Source organism: Leptosomus discolor, chromosome 1 (genome assembly GCF_034619465.1).
Source record: "Leptosomus discolor isolate bLepDis1 chromosome 1, bLepDis1.hap2, whole genome shotgun sequence".
Classification (NCBI taxonomy): domain Eukaryota; kingdom Metazoa; phylum Chordata; class Aves; order Leptosomiformes; family Leptosomidae; genus Leptosomus; species Leptosomus discolor.
The window spans coordinates 111,933,993-111,951,121 of NC_141391.1; the positions used below are offsets into that span (position 1 = coordinate 111,933,993).

Sequence of the window (17,129 nt, forward strand, 5' to 3'; positions counted from 1 at the left end):
GTGTTATAAAAATGATAAATGCAGATTTGGCAGTTATGTTAATTGAAATTGGCAGGGAAACTATGAATATAAACCAGACCTGCTTCTTCATTATTGTTTATCTCACATCTCTTTTTTTCCACCATGCAGATTTATCCCACTTCTTTCTTTTAGGTCATCCAGGGATAAAAGAGAGATTTTATGTGTCAAAATATATAGGACAGTTAGCGTTTTTTATGTATTGATTCTCTAGACTTCTTTCACCTCTTGCAAAGAAAGAAAAAAAATGCTTATGCTTCCACGCTTCAGAGATTATCAGTGTTTCAGAACAACTGAAGGATAAAAATGTTACATGTGAAATTCAGAACCTGAATTTAAATTGAAGATTAGAACAATTAGTCCAGATATGAAGGAAGGTTTAGCATTCTCAGATGATTGAAGTGTGTTTTTACATGGCTCATCTGAAAACAGCAAACAAAACAAAACAAAAAGAAAGAAATTGAGGTCCCTCCAACCCCTAACATTCTGTGATTCTGTGAATTTCTCACTTTCCATGAGGCAGGAGCAGCGTGAAGGACACTTACAGCAGAACTGATCCTGGTAATAAAGTTGCTGAGACGTCACTTCCCCCTGCACTCTACCGCTGCCCCATTGTAACCTGATTACTCTCCTCTAGTGCTTCCTTTCATTCAACCTGCTAAAAGTTCTCCCCACTTGCCTCCTGTGCTTCTAATTTTGTGTATTTGATCTGTTGGTGCAGGACATATGAGAATTAATTTTGAATCAGTGTCAATGTTAAATATGATATTTGAGCTATGGATTACTGATACTCCCCTAGGTTAGGGGAAGCTGCTTTTCAGAAGAATCCAAACCAAGAACCTGCTTTGCCACCTCCCACTGTGTCATTTTAGAATAATATCATGGGTCTAGTGAAGGGTTCGTGAATCATCACCACAACCTACCCATTCCTCATTTTTACTGGCATAACCATCCACCTGAAGAAGAAATCATGGAAGAAAGAGAACATTAAATTAACAAGGAAGAGAACATAGTTGAAGAAAAGCCAAAATGTCCACAAAATGAGATCTATACACTTATTTAAAAGTCCAACTGCACTCATACAGACTAGGGAATAGTTGTAGATTCCTATGCTAATGTGATACTCATGGCAGAGAGAAAAACGAAATTCATTTCCCAGGCAACTTGGTCATAACTAGTGTGCTAAACAATTACACCCAATCATTGGAGCACATCATAAGATTAAGAAGTCTTTTTCACTTTAAGGAAAATGACCTTCCTTAACTTCCATTAGTTTATCCCTGGTAAGAAATATCTGAATTCGTAATAGGCCTAAGCTGTCATCCTCTCAGGTTTCTGTAATGGCTCCTGTGTCACAGGCTACACCCTTGATTTGTCATTAGTCATAGATAACAGTGCATTAATAACTTTGTGTCCTAAGAATCACACATCACTTTTGATATCCATTAGTAAGATCTGAACTTCTGTGGAAAGAACTGCTGACTAATACCAGGTTTCTAGTGTTTGAGATAGGACATATTTTCTGTTTTCCTGTATTTACTCCATCAGCAATACTAGCCCCGCAAAACATCTTTCAAAACTCCTAGACTTTCATATCTGTGCTTTTTGGCAGCACATGCCATGCAAAGGGCAAACATTGTTACAGCAAAGTATAGAAGTAGGGTCTTACAGTTTTCTTTCACATTTGTATCACAAAAGCATCCAAAAGTCCAACCAGACCTTCTAGACAAATTTAATGAATGACATACAAAGGTGGGGGATCATTTTTTTTCTTTCAAGAATTCCTTGTACTACCTTCAACTGTCATCTAAGCCAGTATCTGGAACCAGCAAAGCAAGCCTACAAATAAGTAATCCTACTCCATGGATGATGTCAAGGGTTACCTCCATTTTCAAAATACATAGTACTTCAGCTGGAGCTCTGGGGGCTTCTGCTGTCCTCTGTGTAAATGTCTTAGATGCAAGTCTTGATCTGTATTTGGTAAGACTGGAACCAAGTTTGATCTCTTAAAATGTCAACACGTATTAAAGGCCAGCTGAAGTGGCCACGTAAATATTGTGACTGTGTTGAGGGTTTGAGAGGACCGTTAAGATATCCATTTTCAAGTCTTTGAAGGCTTTGATGTTGACAGAATTTCAGAAGTCAGAAGGCAATTTGGGGAAGGTGCCATTGTCTTATCACCCTAACTGACACTTACTTCTGGAGCTACTGAGTATTGTACCAGGTGTAACTTTGTTCAAAGGATTATTATGAAATTAATTTATTGCTGCAAATGTACAATGTTGAGAAAGACTGTAGATGGGAATATTAGGTTGGTCTGCTGTCTTTTCCCTGCTGGAAGCAGAACTGAGTCTTACAGAATCTTGGTGCTTTATCAACCATTGTGTTTCTACTTGTTCCTCAAAGCTTTTTCCCCTATCAGTGAGCATTATCTGAGTTTTGCTTAGAACATTTACAAGTCAGCATCTTTCCCCTTGCCCCCTTTGAACCTGTCACAGAAAAAAAAGTTTATGGATAATAAACAGTTCCCATTTAAAATTAAGCACTCATCTTTATCACTTTAGCTTCCCTAACTACTCTTCACAATGAATTTCATTTGCAGTTCACTATCAACTAAAATTAGTTGCAATTAAAGGTTGTCAAATCTGTAATTTAAGCCCTTTAAAATTTGTTTCTGTCACTCTTTTCCTGTAATATGTTATTTTTTCAGTGGGTCCAATCCAAGGACTATATAAGCCAATAGGAGAATTTCTACCAACAGCAATGAGCTTTGAATAAAGCCTCATATGCCATGGTATACAAGGACATTTTATCTAAGCACATGTAATTAAAAGATTACTAAAGTTTTCGTTAGCTGAATATTGTTTGGATTATGTAAAATGAGTTTGGTCTCATAGTGGCTGCCTTAGGTAATTGAGGATGTTTAGAAAAAAAACCCAAACAACGACAAAAATCCCACTGATATTAGTTGCTGTGGTTACAATTTCATTTCTGCTTGTGGTAGCAATACTGGACTAAAACTTGCTACAATATCTACTTTTAATTCAAATTACAGCAATATAATTTATGAACTCCAGGGCATCTGGGCTGAGGGAGGTGCTGTGAGCAAATCATGATAATAAAATTCACTTAGGATCATTGAATTCAATGTGAACCCCAAATCACAAGATCAGCTTAGAAAACTGTGTCACTGGAACAAAATGTTGGTAATACTTGATATAGGATAAGCATACTTTTTGCTATAAACTCACTTTTTTTCTGTGGTAATTTTCCTCTCCCCACCTGAGTCTTCTGCCACATTTCTTATCAGGTGACCAGAGTTCACCTAGGAGGGATGAACTCACTGTCTCAGTCAAGCTTCTCTACATCGACAGCTTTATCAGCTCCTGGTGACTCAGAATCTTTAGTATTCAGTAACAGTACTGGGAAAGGAATGAATGCAATCCATCCCATCAGATGAGAGATTCTGCTAACTGTTAAGACTGGAGAAGAGTTGAGAAATCCTTTTGAAATGATTTGCAGTATTTGTTTCTTCGGGTTTTTTTCTAAAGCTCTTTAAGGAGCGAAGGATACCTTCATATACCTTTATTAATAGAATAAAAGATCCATTCAGTCATGCATAAAACGACATCTGGAAAAGTGCAGCAGAATGCACTCTTCCCATTTTGAACAACATAACTAATGCTCACTACTGCTCATGCTTTTCTATCTCCATTTTAATTCTTGCAGTAGAATGCTGTTCTATGCTGTAAAAACAGTTCTGAACATGATGTGATTAACCTTAGGGTCCCCCCATCCCCTCATCTCAAAGCCCCCTTGTACATGGCCTATGCTTTCTATTCATGTTCAACCATCTGATTTCCATATCATCTCGCTCAGCCTCACAAGCGACTATTAGCATAACAGAGCTTTAGTGTGACATTGATTGAAGCCAGCACTTGCTGAATGCAGTATCAAAGCATAATTTGCCAGAAATCAAATCTAATTTACTGTGTACTTTTTAAATTTCTCAAAAAACAAAGAAAAGAAGTTTCAATAGAAGTACACAAGATCTGTAGTCTTAATTGTTCTTTTTTTTTCATATTTTTGGCTAGTCTGCTGGAATACAGGCAGAGCCTTTGTCTTTGACTTTCAAATGACCATTAAGCAAGAGTTTTTCCACTCTGTTTATTCTAATCCAGCTAATGTTACATCTAAAACAGTAAAGGGTAATAGTCTCATAGGCACAACACTCGGTTTGCCGCTTCGTAACAGTTTTTCCAACAGATTCTTCTAATGACCTTAATGTTTAGCTTGAATTAAGCATTAAAGTACCACATAACTTTAACAGCTGAAGCATATCAAGCCTGCTGTTACTTCTCTAACTGTACCTTTTCAGAATGTTAAAAAAATTCACCTACTTTGAGAGAAGCAATAATGGCTTGAAATAGGTTTTGTACAACATTCCACTGAAGCTGGGCTTTGAGCAAGTAGTGATCTCTGTTAACCTTTCTGAAAAATGGGAGTAATAATATTTATCTATCTTTATAAACAGCATCTATATATGAAGATAATGACCTCTCTTTTTAGGAAAATTGAAGAGCTCAAGTGCTTATTCTGTCAAAGAAGCTTGCTGTCTCTGAGCAGAGTCATGTTGCATTCTCTGGGGACAATGGCAGTCTTACTGCTTTGGTAGTTATACTTGACCAAGAATTATTCCTGCAGTTATTAACTATTACTTTGAGTTTTCAATTTATATTATTCAATTTGAAATTGATAGATAAAACTGATATGGTTAAAACATTGCTTAAATGCTGTAAACAGTGTCATTTTATCAGAGGTTGTCTATAAACAGAGCTATAGCTGAGTATTACAACAAACTGGAACAAAATGGGAGTTTCCTTCATTACAGAACCCTGTCTTTAAATACATTTAAAAAAAAAAAAAAAAGCAAGGTGTTATTTTTCCAAAATTACATTTTTCGTGTTTTTTTTAAATTATGGTATTAAATAGCTTGGCTGAAATAATTGCTTTTGTGCTCTAATTAATGTAGCAAACAAGAGAAGTCAGCTCCTGGTGGGATCAAGAGATTATATTTAAATAAAAGCTCTGATTTATTTATTTATTTTTATAGTGAATTTCTAGTAATTATGGCTGCAGAGAAAAGCTAGAAAAGGTATCCTTGCATAACCATACACTGTTTTTACTGGAGTCTTTAGAAAGTCTAAACTAGTAGCTATGAGGCCATAGATCTTCTCTTCACCTAGTATGGAAAATGCTGGAGAGGGCTTGGTGTGTGGCAGGGAGAAAACAGAGCAACAGGCTCAACCCATGTCATTTAGATTATCTGGACTTAGCTACAGTCTTAGTTCCCGCTTCTTCTCCTGTCTCTTTTTGCAAGAAAACATCCTTTTTCTGCTCTTAAGAAAGTGAGAGGTGCTCAAAGTTAGGGGTAGGTCAAAAACTAGAAACTAGGTAAAAACTAGGATGTTTATCGCTCATTGTTCCTTGACTATCAAATTACCTTAATTCAGTCCTCGGAAGGTCTGCCACAGCAACAAGTTCAGTTCTATTACATCTGCTCAGAGCTTTGAATTGTTGACTTACAGTATAGCCTTGTGTGTGTGAGAATATTTCAGATGATCCCTTAAACTTACCTACCTTGCATTTATTCAGTTCTGTGATTTGAAAGATAGGCTTATGGAAATGCCATGCCCTTCTTCCTTCTGTTGAGCTGTCTCAGAGCACTGTCTGCATAACTTACCCCCAGTGCACCAAGCATGCCTACAAAGAGATCTTAGGCACTGATCACGCTTAGGTATGATCTATGGGATGGTCTCCTGACACCAGGTTTTTTAGTGTCGTGATAGAAAGGTTACGGTCTTGAGGCCACCCTTAAAACAGCATAGACATAAGACTCATGCATAGTTCCTGTCAAATGCAGATACAACACCTGAAGAGGTTAGAGGTTTTCTGCTCTCTGCTCTGCCTGAGGTTGCTATTGATTCTATATTAATATCTTGGGCAATGGACTTCTATGGCTGAACAGCAAACACTGAACTAATTCAGTGACCTTTATGAAATGGGTGGTCAGAACTGTAGAAATACCTTAGTGTAAAGTATGCCTATAGGAATGGAGGTTTCCAATTCACAACTCAAAGGTCTTTCTCTCTTCCCTTCCCATATGATTGAATGAACAAACACAGGCACTGATTACCACATTACTGTTTTCTGAAACCTGTAGGGACTGCATACAGATATGCTAGGTAAAACAAGGTGAGGGAAAAACAAGTAACTTGCTGCAGTCTGGCGCTTTAGGAATAGTACAGCATAATTTCGGATCCTAGAGTAAGTGTAGCAACACCTATGCACTTACAGAAAACTCAAAACATATGGATATAATTGGGCAGCAGCAGGGCACCTGGCTTTTCACCCCTGCCCTTTCAGAAGATTTAACACCTGCTGAGGCCTGAGGAAGAGGTGGACACTTCTTTCTCCAGAGAGGCCAGAACCTGTGTTAGGAGTGTGAGGCAGCAGAAAGACTCTTTGTATTGTCCTCACCCTCTGTCTTCTAAATTGATGGTGATTCATGTTTATTAAGTGGTTTACAGTTCTTGTTTTGAGAGTGGATTATACCAGTGCTATTCAACTGGTGCTCTTTAGGCTTCTGTTATCTGTAGAGCCTTGGGAAGCACTTCATGAGATAACTGCAAGGTGTATTTGAAAAATATCGGATCTGCATACATTTCTATGCAGTTAGCAGATTTGCTTCTGTGCTGTCATCAGGTGTAATCGGAAGCTGGGTCTTGATTGCTCTTCATGCCTAATTAAACAGTTTGTAATTATAGTGGTGAAAATAGGGTTTTCTAAAACACTTAAATTCTGTTTACCTGAAAGCTTAGTGTTCCTAAACCATTCCTTTCCAGAACCACCAAACCAATAGTGGAATAGAAGAAAATTAAGGGGGGGGGTGTGGTGTGTGTGTGTGTTATATTTTGTCCACTTCTTCAGCCTGGCACAAAAGTTAGCTAGCCTTTTGATGAGAATATTTGGAGATGCTGCTTATGTTTTTGATATATGCCAAATAGTATACATCCAGTTCCAATGAATTAGTGTTGAACCAAGACTGGAGGGTTTGCATGTCATGCATGGAAAAGTAATTTGCTTTATCACGTCATGCTCAACATAGTTGCTGCTGTCAAGTTTTTTTTTCTCTCAAATTGTCCAACACAGCTTCTTCCACAATTTCCTTCTGCACATTAACGCCTTTTCTCTTTCTTCTTGTTCCCACCAAGCATTGACTCTCTATTCTCCATCAGTACCCCCAGACAAGTCAAACTACAACTGTCTTTCTGACTGTGCTTCGTGGTCCCCTATGTGTGAACACTCTTAATGCCATCTACTTGAAAACATAGCCAGTCCTGATTCTTCTTTCTTGTTTTAACTCCACTTTCTCCTTTTTTTTTTTTTCCCTTGTTTCTTCCTGATCTCATGGAACACCTATTCCTTCTTACTCACCACTCACTGCTGCCCGTTAAATCTTCAACTCTTGCTTCTTTCTTGTCTTTACACAAGCTGAAATCTGGAGCTCCCAAGTTTCTGTTGTTTTAGCAATAGTTCTTTGTACAGCAGGTCTTCCTTCCCACTCCATTCTTGACCACACTACCCCTATGAGAAGTGAGTGAGCTCTTGATCTTCTGTCCTTCTGCTGTCATCCAGACCTTCCCCTCCTTTCTCAATAATTTTTAAGAGTCTAGAATGGCAGACTGAAAAAGGCAGTCTGTATATTCTAATTCATACCTTGCAATAGACAATAGCTGCAGCACGACAGGATGTTCTGTGAAACGTAGAGGGTATGAGAGTGCTGATATCTGCCCAGCCGAAAGGTAGACTGCATCCAGAGCCAGCTTCATAAACAGGTGACTGCTGCACCTTAGCATTTATTGTCATCAGAATTTACTCTAGTGTGTATGGTTGTAATGTGGGTTTTTTGTTTTTTGTTTTTTGGTTTTTTTTAATACAACTGGGGATATCACATACTGATATTGCTGCTCCTTTGGTTGCTGTTGTTGTTGTTTATGTATTAGTTCTGTCTATACTAATTAATGTTTCTGGTGTTATGTCCTCTGGCATAAAACAAATCTCCATAATGTTGTCTCTTTCCTTCAACATTCCTCATCTCCCCCTTGCAAAATATCTTAAATTTACACCATGTTTTTTCTTACATTGTAGCTCCTCCACAGTTCGTGGTGAGACCACGAGACCAGATTGTAGCCCAGGGTCGAACAGTGACTTTTCCTTGTGAAACTAAAGGAAATCCCCAGCCAGCTGTTTTCTGGCAAAAAGAAGGAAGCCAGGTAAGTTATAAACACCCTTTAAGACTTTCAAGCCTTTCTAAATAGTTATATTGTTAAATTTTTAAGAAAATTATTTATATTGCCTTTCACAGATTCTTTTAACCTTTCACATTAATTTGTCTTTTAAACTATCACTATTTGCTACCGACATTTTTGTTGCTTTTTTAAAAAATATTAATATTGTGAAGAGCTCAAAAGCCATTAAAGTGATGAAACATGCTAGGTGCTGTATAAACGTATAGAAAGCAACAGCATACATCTTAAAGAATTTTCATTCTGAAGTCCCCAACAAACAGGTGGATGAGACAAACATAGTGGGTAAAAAAGTGTGACTCAATGTTTAACTAATGAGAGACAGTAATTACAGTTCACAACCTGTCTAGACATGATCAAGCAGATGTATATCTAGCAAGCTGATTTGCATTGGCATATTCTCATACTGCATACAGATATAGGTTTTGAACACGCGGATGCTTTCTTCAGTAACATTGTCTCAGGAAATTTTCAAATCTGATTTTTGGAAATATTTCCCTGATCCTTTATGTCATTTTTTTGAATGCAAAATTTCTGATGTAGCAACCAATGTTGACAATATTAACTTCTACAGTTTAATATTTGGATATCATGCCGTAAGATTTTTTTAGTGCTGTTGCTGTATTGGCACAATGTTACAGCAGAAGTCAGGCCTTCTCACTTTCAGTGTGCAGTTCATGTTAGCATGTGAAATTTGAATGCTGTAAACTATGTGCTGTATTCTCTTTTGCACCTGAGAAAAGATTAAAAGGGGCAAATGGATGCCCAAGGACAGTGCCTTCTGCAGCTCCCTGGTGAAGCCTGTCATGGCTGCATCTGTTTATGTATCTATACTATGTACCCTTCTCCACTGGCTAAATTAGTCTTTCCAGAGTCCTGTGCTACTTTTTCCCGTATGGCAATATGTGGGTTAACTCAGGTATCCACGCTGTGATGAGCAGTGAAGATGTGCCTTTTGTCTAATCTGGAGGCATTGTGCATACCAGGTCAGTTAAAATGTGAGATAAGAACTGAACTGCAGATCTGCTCTGCCACACCTGCTTCTGCTTCATCTTCTCACTAGGTCAGATGATCTAGAATGGACCAAAACTGATAGCATTTTGTGCTCTGTTGCATTTGTGGCTTGCAAAGATACAACACTCTTACTTTATGAGTGTAAGCTTGTATGAGTGCAAGCTTAATCTTCAGCGTGTTTCTTTCAGTATATTATTTGGAGAACTTGATATCTAGCCTCTATGGAGCACATCCTGGAAAAGCAAAGTATTGTGAGTCTCACTAAGGTGAAAATTGCTCCAAAGGGAAAGTAGACTAAGCATATTGAAAATAAAGTAGGAAGTACTGATGCGCTAGCAAACGTTTCAAAACCCTTCCTTGTAGAGCATTTTAATAACATGGTAATGTTTATGTAAAGTGAGCTTATAGTGTCACACTTGAATCTAATAAAGTGGACATCCATCATGCTGTAATAAAGAGAAGTGCTCCTAATTAAAGTAGGACATCATTTGCAGGATTAAAGTAATTTAGCATAATTGAAAATTGTTAATACTCTATTTTATCCTCTTCCATTGGTATCATTTCAAGGGTAAAAACATTTTAAGGTGAAAATGCATCTTGTGTATTTAATTGAATGTTATTACCTACTGATTGTACCATGTTGAAGCTGTTTAATTACAAACCTGGAAAATTAATTACCATATTGAGAACCAGATCCCTGAGGGTTAGAATGGTCTTTTTTGGCAAATAAATGCAACATAAAAATTGATACCTACATGGTTCATAATCAAACCTTGAAAAATAGCTCAATGTGATTCACTACAGCCTCATGCAAATCTTAATTGAGCATCAGTGAAATAACACAGGTTATTGTTTCCATCTCAGTGTACAACTTGCCAGATTTTGCAATAAGTTGCCATAGAGTAGGTGAGTTTCCACATACTTTGTATCATCATACAGATCTAGAGGACAGTGTTTTGGCCAAAGTACGTGACTTTTCACCTTTACATGCCTGGCTATAAGTGGTTGCTTGGCTTTACAATGCTTGCTTCTGCTTTTATTCAAGCAACTGTTTGCAGCTCTGTTAGTGTTCAGAGTAATGTTATGTAGTTATGTTAGCCTGCTCCAGTAATTGTAGGGCATTTTTCATTGTGAATCCATTTCTCGATCCGGTGTTTCTGAGCACAACCAGCTGGAAGGGAGGGAAGCTGTTCCCTCCTGAGTCATTTTTTGTGCCAGCTTGTGCATAAACAGCTGGTCATTTGTACTCAGTAGCCTTTTCCCGAGAGCCTAACATCCTCCCACCAGTGAAATGCACCGGGGCAGGGCATGTGTGACCTTTAGACTGGATTGAATTCTTCCTTCAGATAAATTCAGTGGTGCTATATCAAGGATGACTCTGGTCCCCCCCAGCATGTCACCATTATGCCCAGATGAGCAACCCAACAGCTAATTAAAATCAATGAAATTACAAAAACGTTTTAAAAGGGGTTGTACTGTAATTTAGGACAAGTTATAATTCACAGTTCTCTGGTCTGTGAAGGGAGGAGTCATGAGACTGATGAACTCCTCCTGATGTGTGGAATATTCACTGGGATGTGGTACCTCTCCAGAACAGACAAGCCCATGCTGAAGATCAAAGAAGGGTAGCCTCCCCTTTCTGGTGCGGTCATAAAGAGGATCGTGGATCTTTTTCCCTCTTAAGAATTAGGAGCTTGATCCTTGCACTGTCTTTTACGTTGTCTTTCTTTTACACTTTGCATAGTGGGTGATAAATGGAGTCAAGCTCAGTCATAGCAAAATTCTCTGCTTTCTTATAAAATTCTCTGCTTTCTTACAAAATTTAGTGAGTTTTTGCAATGCCCTCATTTGGTAGGTATCTGTGCCAGGCAGAGGTTATTCTGAAAGTTTCAAGGCGATTCAGAAGACAGGACAATTTTTTGAGACTCACTTAGCCCTGTAGCCTGAAATTATTTCAGAATTTTCACACTTTTTTTTCTTACTGGATCTGACATGTTTACTGGGTCCATATTGTTTTTTGAGGAAAAATTTGCTGTGAAAAATTTCTTGAACATTGACATTGAAAGGGGGTAAAGGGGAAAGGCTCACCCTAGGGTGACAAGTAGCCTAGTAGGTTAATAAAATTATAAGGATACTTGGAGTGTCAGATCTCATTTAAAGCGTATCTCTCTCCTTTTATTGCCAAAACCAGAGATAAAGGTGTGAGTTTCACTTCAAATCAGAACTTTTTAAAATCCAAGTTTGTTGCTTGGCAGTTCCAAACAATTTTTTGTAAACCATTGAGGTCTACTGCAGAACAAGCAGCTCTACAGAAAATTTATTTAATACCCTACTCTATACCTTTAAGATTTTCTTTTTAGCCTATATAGACAAGCTTAAAAGTTTGTAGGGAGTCCTCATTAGAAAGCACAGCAGAGCTATGCAGAGTTGCAGTAATGACTGAAAGCTTATCACGCATGGTAACAGTGTTTTGGGATATTCCTGATACAAACAACTGTATTTTTCATAGAGGCTTGTTGAGTTGACATAAAAGCCAGACCCTGTTTTCCTGGAATTACTGTTGTTTAATTGTTTAATCTGTTCCCCTTTCTGTCTCATTGAGCAATGCCACTGACCTTTCTGCTCACATTACCTCCCTTTTCCTGTTCTTTTTTATTCACATCAAAAGCTGTGCCAGGTTGTATAACTTTTTCCTTGAAAGCAGCCCTCACCACTAAAGCCTTTTCAGTCCTTTTCTGTATTATTGATTTGTTCAGTCCTTCATCGTATGCAACGACTACTACATCCATTCCAGTTATTCTTATTGACATCTCTCTTTTCTCCAATCCAGCCCAAAGGCAAAAGCTAATCTCCCTATTCCATGCTAACTGATGTCTTATCCTACATGAAATTATTTTTTCTCTCTGATGATTTCCACATCAGGTTTAGACGCTTTCTTCTCACCCTGAAGGCTCCTTGCTGCTTTTCTCATTTGGTATATCTCAGGTTTAATTTGCTTTTACTTCTCCTTTAAGCTCTCATACTCTACCAGCTTCCCTTACTTTATGATCTGTTCGTATCCTCCTCCCAGCTTTCCTTCTGTGCCACACTCTTACTTTCTCCTTTGCCCAGAATGTATTCACAGCCAAACAATAGTACTATGCTCCCTCAAGTCTCCAGGATTCAATTCTTTCTGCTAGTTTTCTGATGTTTACTCTAGTATTGTGTCCTCCTGGTTTGATAGCCAACTAAGTATATTATTACAATTATGTTCAGAATGAAGATGAATGTGTCACAAATGCAAGTCACTCAAGTGTGACTGTTGGAAAATTTTTCCTCGCCTATACCCCCAGCCAGAGCACACCACTGTGTGCTGTCAAAGAGCTGTTTCTAATTTAAACTGCAAGTTGCCCAAGGCAGGGAAAGCTAGCTCTATGTGTTCATAAAGTCATAACCACACTTATTTTTTCTTCTGGTTTATATATAGTGCTTTTAAGGAAAGATCATCGTCTCTCTAGCTGAGGGAAATTTGTTGCTTTTGTGTTTTGAATTGATGTGAGATGAATTATCTTTGCAGAATCTACTCTTCCCAAACCAGCCTCTCCAGCCCAACAGCAGGTACTCAGTGTCACCAACCGGAGACCTCACTATTACCAACATTCAGCGGTCTGATGCAGGCTACTACATTTGTCAAGCACTGACTGTTGCTGGAAGCATTTTGGCAAAGGCTCAGCTGGAGGTTACTGATGGTGAGCTATAGAAATTCCTATTGTTTCTCCCTGTCAAAAGTATTTTTAAAACAGTGTGAATAAAGGCATATGAGATCACATAATTCATACAAGTAAATGGACAAGTTTCTAAAGAAAATACAATGAAAAAGGGTCTCTATGCAGTTCTCTGTGGTATCAGAAAGGCATCAAAGTTTAGTTTGCCTTTTGCTTGCCTTCTGGAGGTTCCTTAACAATGCAAACAAGGGGCAAACCATCTTAGAATAGGTTTGGTGAGAAAGGAAGCTGCTTGATTCACTAGTGGTAAGGTGGGATTGCAATAAAAACAATGTGAAGAATGAACAGGTTTGTGATTAAAGCAGTGAACTAGGGTGCAGAGAAGTGAGGCTCAATTCCCACCAATCTTCAGTATTATCTTAGGCAGCTAGTTTGAAGATGTATCCTTAGCTCAATTAAACCAACACAGTTGCCTTGAACTTACTGGAGTATTCTTGGTTTATAACAGCTACAACATTAGTCCTTTAGTCCCTCTGTGAATAAGGCACTTACCTCAGAACTATGTTCTAAGAATTCTTCAGTATAGTTAGGTGTGAAAAGAGCCACGGAAATATGTAGGTAGAGAAGAGTTTTCAGGAAAGGAAAAACATTACATGTTCTGTCTTGATGTTTTCCATTTCAAAATTTTGGGTTTGAAATTTATCCAGCCTTGAAGTTTACTTTACTCCACCTATAAACACGAATCCTTTTCATAGCTCAGGAATCCTGTTAACCCTCTTTGTCCTATTGTGGATAGAAGTCAGTTTGCATCCTTTAATATTTGTGAAGAAAACAACAGAATTCCTCTTGTACTAGGAGACTGTAGCATTCTCTGGCATCATTATTCCTTATCTTAACTGACTCATTAAATATCTCCTGACAGACTTTGATGAATTTTTGCCATTAAAACTGTTGTTATATGCAGAGGTCTACTTTTACTGTTCCCTTAGAGACATGCCTGCACCATGAAAGTTTGAAAAGATGTCTAGTTCTGAATAATCTGGCTTTTCACAAGAGCATATTCATCACAAGTGACAGGTAGAGAGGTTCAGGCTCATGTTATAGAGGTTTGAGCATTAATTTGATGCCTTTTCTTTGTTTTCCAAAAGCTGTCTATATTTTTATGACAAGGGGAGATAATTTCTGCCTTATCCTTGGATCTTTACAAGAACATTGCTTTTCTGTAAAGTAGTTTCTGGAGACTAAAGCCTAACCTTCGCTCTGCAATCTCTTAAAGTCATTTCTCTTGTGGTCTATTACAAAATGATGCAGTTTTATTCAATTCAAATTTAAATGTAGATTAAAAGGTCATTTAAAATTAATGGAAAGCCAGTATTTTTTAATATCTGTCCATAGTGCTGCCTGATTCGGTGACATGATTGTGGAACAAATACAGCACACAAACATTGGCTAAGAGGACATTGAGCTGGTAATGTCCGCACCTGCTGAAGCTGTACAGATTTACTGCAACAGGGGCTGAGTTGATGAAATCAGGTTCAAGGATATTAGCAATGAGAAAGTCTTTCTTTTGACAGACAAGGTCTGTGGTCCATTTTTATCTATTTCTTGTGTGTGGGGAAAAAATAATAAATCCTAATTGACCTCTTTGGAATTTTTGTTAGTTTGTTTAACAAGCCAAAAGAAACCCACAAAAGTGTCCCTGATAAAATGCAAACTCATCTACAATTAATTCTAATTAAAGGTGGTATGCATTCCACATTGCTAGAGAAAGCATTAGCTGGTGGCTCTGCCGCTCAAGGAATGCAAGGTCTGCGTTCTTCAAATTCTTTCCAGAACCCACAGTCAGCACGATCATTATGAAATAATACGACGTTGCTTTATAGAAATACCATTTCAACCTTGAGTCAAAGGGCAGGTGAGGTCAGACAAAAAGTGCCAAAACAATATTGTGGAACTGAGATTATATAAATAAATGTACCATTAATCACAGATACTTTTTTAATTACTTTTAGCCAGGAAATTAACCATAAATGTCTAAATAATCTGTTTTAGTTGATGCTGAGCAGAAGTTATGGAAGCTAATGATCTTTATCAGTAGGGAAATGTAATTTAATCATTTTAAAAATATAATAAAAGATAAACACTGTGCATGCTATCTATATATTTAAGCGTTAGTGTTCTAGTTTTTGGCTGGTGATTTCAGTTTTACTTCATAGCCCAGAATTTTTCTGTTTCGTTAATGATTTAATAATAGTGGCGAGCCATCTTTTTCATTTTGAACACATTTTTGTTTGATCCAGAGTAATTTAGATCCAATTGAAGTTCCAATACAGAATGAAAACATATGTCATGTGCAGAAAAACAAGAGCTTAATTATACCATATATAGCAGTGTTTCAGTTGTTACATTTTTGCACTTACAAGTCTTTACTGGAAATATTTTTAACTCAAGTGTTCACATGAGAAGAGATTACTAGCTGTGATGAAATGTGCTGAGTTGAGTGATAATTTTGCTGATTATGGACTGTGCTAAGAGCCTTCAGTGTATTTGAAATTCAAATCTTGTATTTTCTTGAAAGGCTATCATATAATCCACTGTCTAATGCACATCTGGAAAAGCAAAATAATTTTAAAAATGGATACAATCTCAGCAATGCTTTCGAACTCAAGAAGTGAATATGCAGCTCACAGTCTTAAAATGACAGATCGTGCAAATAAACCAAATGCTTCCGTCTAACTATGTCTGTGCTCAAGATATAAAGAATAGTTTAGTTAGTAATTTGTTCCATAAATTTATCCATCATGCATAGAATATTTTGTAGAAGATCTCAATTTCTCCTTATCTAGTCATTATTAGTATTTATTAATAAAAATTTTGACCACTGCATGCTCAACTGCAGGATCAGCCTACTTCACCCGGTTTACTCAGTGATTGCTGTTTAGGGTGAGTGTTGGAATGGAGAAGGCGGCATAACCTCCCACCATGGATTTTTTTAGCAACATAAGAATGAACTGGTTTAGGATACTAAATTAACAAAAAAGAGACTGTTTCTGGGCTTTTGAATGAAAGCAAAGGGCTAGACCTATAACGATAATTCAGAACAGATAGGAGAAAAAAAAAAAAAAAAGAGGTGTTAGCAGCGTACCTCAACAGCTCCCTCTCCACTGATTTGGAATAGACACTTAAGGCATTTTTCCCAAACTCCTTTGCAATTTTTTTGCTATAGGTCTATTGAGTATTCTGGGGTATGTCTCTCTCCGATCCTCCTAGAAGAATTTAATATTACTCACAGTTTACTCGTCTCCAAATCTGTCCACCATGATTCCTATCCCTCATTAAATGCATATTACATGTTTTATAGCAAATGCGACAGTGTCAAACATGAGAGATTTAAACAACCTCACAGCCTCCTGTGAAGCTCTTCCACAAAAAGACAGAGGAAGAATTGGCCTCTGCCTTTCCACCTCTCAGGAGAGCACCTGCCCTATCATACTACTGTTCATCATGATAATTTTGTGAATTGTGTCTGATTTCCCTTATTAATTCACAAGGAAAACTTTCAAAATGTTGATTTTGAAAGTGCCAAAGTAAAGACTTGATTTTTGTCATTCTCTTATTTTAATTTCCTGTTGTAATTTGACCAAATTCCACTCAAATTTGAACATGGTTTCAGTTGATCCAAATTACATTTGTATTGAATAAACTATTCTTTAACAAATAGAATTAATTATTTTCCAATTCTCTGCTCAAAATTTAAGCTCACTTTTATCACAAAAGGAATCTGATAATTTTTCATTTACTAGAATATGTGAATTTTTCATTTACTAGAATATGTGAATATATGGTTTCAAAACTATTTTTTAAGTTAAATTAATTTTGAAATCAACTTCTTTTTTACTATGCAAATATATTTTAGCTATACAAAATGTTTCTGTAGGATGGATATAAAAGCTTCCTGCTAGGAGAAAACAATATACAATTTAACTGAAAATTAAAATGCTGTAAAGAAACTAACAAAACCTCC

General features: G+C 37.2%; 1 protein-coding gene across 1 annotated transcript in view; it reads left to right on the forward strand.

Moving 5' to 3' along the window:
* The window catches only part of ROBO2 (roundabout guidance receptor 2), a 435,305-nt gene that overhangs the window by 351,785 nt on the left and 66,391 nt on the right, over nucleotides 1–17,129 (forward strand). Inside the window, exons 8-9 of the mRNA XM_086462902.1 lie at nucleotides 8,230–8,354; nucleotides 12,958–13,129. Of these exons, the coding sequence (XP_086319028.1) occupies nucleotides 8,230–8,354; nucleotides 12,958–13,129 (297 nt within the window). The remainder of the gene's footprint in view (nucleotides 1–8,229; nucleotides 8,355–12,957; nucleotides 13,130–17,129) is intronic.